General features: G+C 38.5%; 1 protein-coding gene across 2 annotated transcripts in view; it reads left to right on the top strand.

The window, feature by feature from the left end:
* Nucleotides 148-4,046, top strand: part of LOC107605034 — an 8,744-nt gene continuing 4,845 nt past the window's right edge. The window contains exons 1-5 of one of the 2 annotated variants that reach the window (XM_021104911.1): nucleotides 148-365; nucleotides 912-1,662; nucleotides 2,044-3,215; nucleotides 3,611-3,899; nucleotides 4,010-4,046. In XM_021104911.1, the coding sequence (XP_020960570.1) occupies nucleotides 970-1,662; nucleotides 2,044-3,215; nucleotides 3,611-3,899; nucleotides 4,010-4,046 (2,191 nt within the window). In that variant the 5' untranslated portion in view covers nucleotides 148-365; nucleotides 912-969. Of the gene's footprint in view, nucleotides 608-911; nucleotides 1,663-2,043; nucleotides 3,216-3,610; nucleotides 3,900-4,009 lie in introns of both variants that reach the window. The other variant, XM_021104912.1, reaches the window with a different exon arrangement.

The raw sequence follows: 4,046 nt of genomic DNA, 5'->3' as shown, positions 1-4,046 counted from the left end.
AATCTATTTAAAAATTTTTAAAAGTATATTTTTAATTTAATAATCATTGCTGCTGACGTCATTATTGTACACAATAACAACATTTCTTATCAGAGTCATTATTATGACTTATGAGCCACTTTTTTTCAGCAAAATATTATGGTTCTCCTTTTTCATATTTTAATTCTTGTAGTTGTATATATATATACAATTTTTTTATTATTTTATTGTAAACACATTCTCTTCCCTTTCTAATTCTATTATCAATTTTCATTCACTTGCAGCTTCTGAGGCACACAGACAGAGAAATGCTGTCCCCTTTGCAGCGGTTCCAGCTAGCTTTATCACCTTCCTGATCCCATTCCCACCTGCCACCGCTTTTTCCGGTAAGCTCTGTAATTTACGCTTACTCACTCGCCTTACGTTCCAAGCATTCTTCCTCCGTCAACGTCTTCATTACCCCCTCTTTTGTCACTTGTAACCGGACTCCACGGTCTGCATTACATGTTTTTATGCTCGTGAAGCTTCAATTTGTAGCCATTTTCCACTAAGTACTTTGTAGCACTTGCTTGATCTGTTCATTTCTGATTCGGAAGTAAAGAATCTTGTGCACCTGTGCTTCAATTGAGTAAGCTTTTTTGCAGTTCCTTTTTCATTTTTGGTGGCGTTTTCTTGGTAACTGCACCAATTAGCTTTTAGTGCACTTAAATCTTCAACCTTTGAAGTATGTTATAGCAGTCTTTTCTTTACATTTTCGTCAACTTCACAATTTGAAGTCCAAGATAAGTCACCAATGACTTCACTGCCAAATTTACTGGTTTTGTTTCTCCAATTCCAGAGTATTTATAATTTAATTTGAGTTAACAGCCTCCTATATAATTTCTAAAATTCAAGTCTCGATATGATTTCTTGCACATTCTGTTTGAATTCAGAGGTCTTGTGATTCGACGAATTCAACTGCATTGAAAGTAAGAAGTTTGAGTGGCAGCCATGGTTCTAGGCTCAAAAGGGAAGAACCGGAGAGGTGGCACCGTGCAAATGGATTGCCTTGTTCACATTCAAGAGATTAAGCCATGGCCCCCATCACAATCTCTCAAGTCCCTTCGTTCTGTGTTGATACAATGGGAGAACGGCGAGCGCTCTTCAGGGTCTACCAGTCCTGTTTCCCCAGGTGAAGGGAAAATTGAGTTTAATGAGTCATTTAGGCTTCATGTGACTCTGTTGAAGGACATGTCTGCCAAGCATAGTGTTGCTGATGTGTTTCAAAAGAATTACTTGGAGTTCAATTTGTATGAGCCTCGAAGAGATAAGATTGTTAAAGGTCAGTTGCTAGGAACTGCCATTATAGACTTGGCGGATTGTGGCGTCCTTAAGGAGCCCTTGAGTGTTAGTGTTCCATTGAACTGCAAGAGGAACTACAGAAACACGGATCAGCCGCTTTTGTATGTTAAAATCGAGCCTACCGAAAAGCATCGGACTAGGTCCTCGTTCAAGGAAAGCAATCCCAAAGAGGCATCGAAGGACAACAAAGGTGGTGACTCTGTGTCTACATTGATGAATGAAGAATATGCTGAGGAAGCTGAGAGTGCTTCCTTTACTGATGATGATGTTTCCTCCCATTCATCTATTGTAGCAGCTACTACCCCGGAAACAAGTGGGAGTATACCTCCTCATTGTGCAGAGGTACCCATATCTTCCCCCTTATTCATAGCAGTATGTCCTTTGCCTAACTATATCTATGGTTATGTTTGAGATTTTGTATACAGTCCTTAGCACTATTCCATGAAATGTAGAGAGATAGAAGCAACTGCAATAGGAAATGTTGTAACAACATTTTAGGTTCTTTGCATACATCTTCTTGTTGGCATGGTATGGATCCTTTCAAAGTTTCACATAATGTTGTTCTTATTTATCAATGCCGGGAAAACAACAAACCTATTGTCATGTTACTATTAGTATTAGCAGCATGCAAATGCACACGATCTGCTTTCTTGATATATCTAGTGTATTTTAGAAAAATAACAGTTATAATCAAGCAATAAATTAATAGCTGCTGAGTTGCAGAATGGAGCACCTGGAGCAACCCGAAACACAGATAGTAATGAAAAGGAGCATACTTTGGCATCAGAAACAAAGGTTGAAAGATTGCAACAAGATACATGTGAGAAACTAGAGAGTTCATCTAACGCATCATCCGGAGATCTGTCCTCTAATATCGAAAGCCCGGCAAATGGTCAACCAGCTATGGAGAATACTAGTAATCACAGCCCAGTGACAATTCAAAAGCAAGTTGTTGATTCCTCCTCCCCATCCTTGGTGGAAAATTCCAAGAGCAGGTTCACAAACAGTGATCATGAAAATTTGGATCAGGAGGATTTTGAAGAGGATGCTAATTGTAGAAATAAATTTGAAGATGTTAAAACTAACAGTAATGGAAGTACTATTGATATCTATTCAAGGAACACTACATCTCTTAGTAATGGCTTTGTGGACATGACTCCAGGCTCTGTAAACTGTATTAGTTCAGAAATCGATGACAAATTGAATGAGCTGCATGGTGAAGCTGACGAATCTCACATGAAGGGGGAAGGAAGTGCTAAATCTTATTGTAGTTCTGTTGAGGATAGTAATGGAAATGAAATGTCTGATTTGGATATGCAAAACCATGTAGGAAATGAATCAATGGCTCGTGGTGTGAAAGACCAAGTTTCATTAAGTAGCGATATATACTATCTTGGTGGGTCAGAGAGTCATCTGAAAGGCAGTAATATTATGAGAAGTGAGAGATTAAAGCACGTGAAGTCGGTGAGGTCATCAACAGAATCAGCTAGGAGTATTGGATCACTCAGTAGCAATCATCTTTCTGAAGTAAGAGAAAGCCATATAGGAGATGCACAAAACAATGGAGGGAACATCCATGACAAAAGAGATGCTAAGATTTATCCAAGGGAATCCAGATCTACCATTTTTGACAGCAAGGTTGAGCATTTGGAAAACAAGATTAAGATGCTTGAGGGAGAGTTAAGAGAGGCTGCTGCCATTGAAGCTGCTTTATATTCAGTAGTTGCTGAGCATGGCAGTTCCATCAGTAAGGTTCATGCCCCAGCTCGGCGCCTGTCCAGGATGTACCTTCATGCTTGTAAAGAAAATATTCAAGCAAGAAGGTCTGGGGCTGCTAAAAGTGCTGTTTCAGGTTTAGCACTTGTTGCAAAAGCTTGTGGAAATGATGTCCCAAGGTACATTTGATATAGATTGCAATTTTCCTTTCTTTTTCTTTCTTTTGATACAATGGTTAGAGCAATTTATTTCATACCCCCATTATCCTAATTATAAAAGAGAAAAAAAAAAAAAAAACTTTTATGCCAAACATATATATAAAATTTTTCTTTTGGCAAGTCCGGAAGAACATTTTACACGTTGAAACAGCCGTATCTCTCAGTAATGATCCTTTTCCAATATGATAAATTAATTGGATGTCCTACATAAAATTCTTAACTGACATGGATCAATTGACTATTAGAGGTTGGCCAAACAATGTCTTCCTATTCTTACTGCATGATGTGAAAATCATAGCTCATCATAAGCTGTGACAACTGCATACTGATCCACCTCTTCTTGCATGTTGTTACAGATTGACATTTTGGTTATCTAATTCTATTGTGTTGAGAATAATTATAAGCCAATCCACCAGAGACATGGCGCCATCAAGTCCTACCGGTTATAGTATGAGAAGGAAGAGAGCAGAGGGGAATGGAAAAATAGCTCAACCATTGGTATGGAAAGGTCTATCTGCTAGGAAAAGTGAGAAGACAGCATTTGGTGCTTTTGGCAGCTGGGATGACCCAAATGTATTCATCTCAGCACTAGAAAAGGTGGAAGCTTGGATCTTCTCTCGCATTGTGGAATCAATATGGTGGCAGGTAATTGTTTAATTTTTTGCTTCTCTTTAAATCATAAAGCTTCCATACAAGCACAATATTAATATGAAATTTCCATTGGCATCTAACATCTTATGTTCTGTCCTGTTCAGTCTTTGACTCCGCATATGCAGCTTGTTGATGCGAAGT

This window comes from Arachis ipaensis, chromosome B06 (genome assembly GCF_000816755.2).
Source record: "Arachis ipaensis cultivar K30076 chromosome B06, Araip1.1, whole genome shotgun sequence".
In the NCBI taxonomy this organism is placed as follows: Eukaryota; Viridiplantae; Streptophyta; class Magnoliopsida; order Fabales; family Fabaceae; genus Arachis; species Arachis ipaensis.
This window is presented reverse-complemented; position numbering and strand designations above follow the sequence as displayed.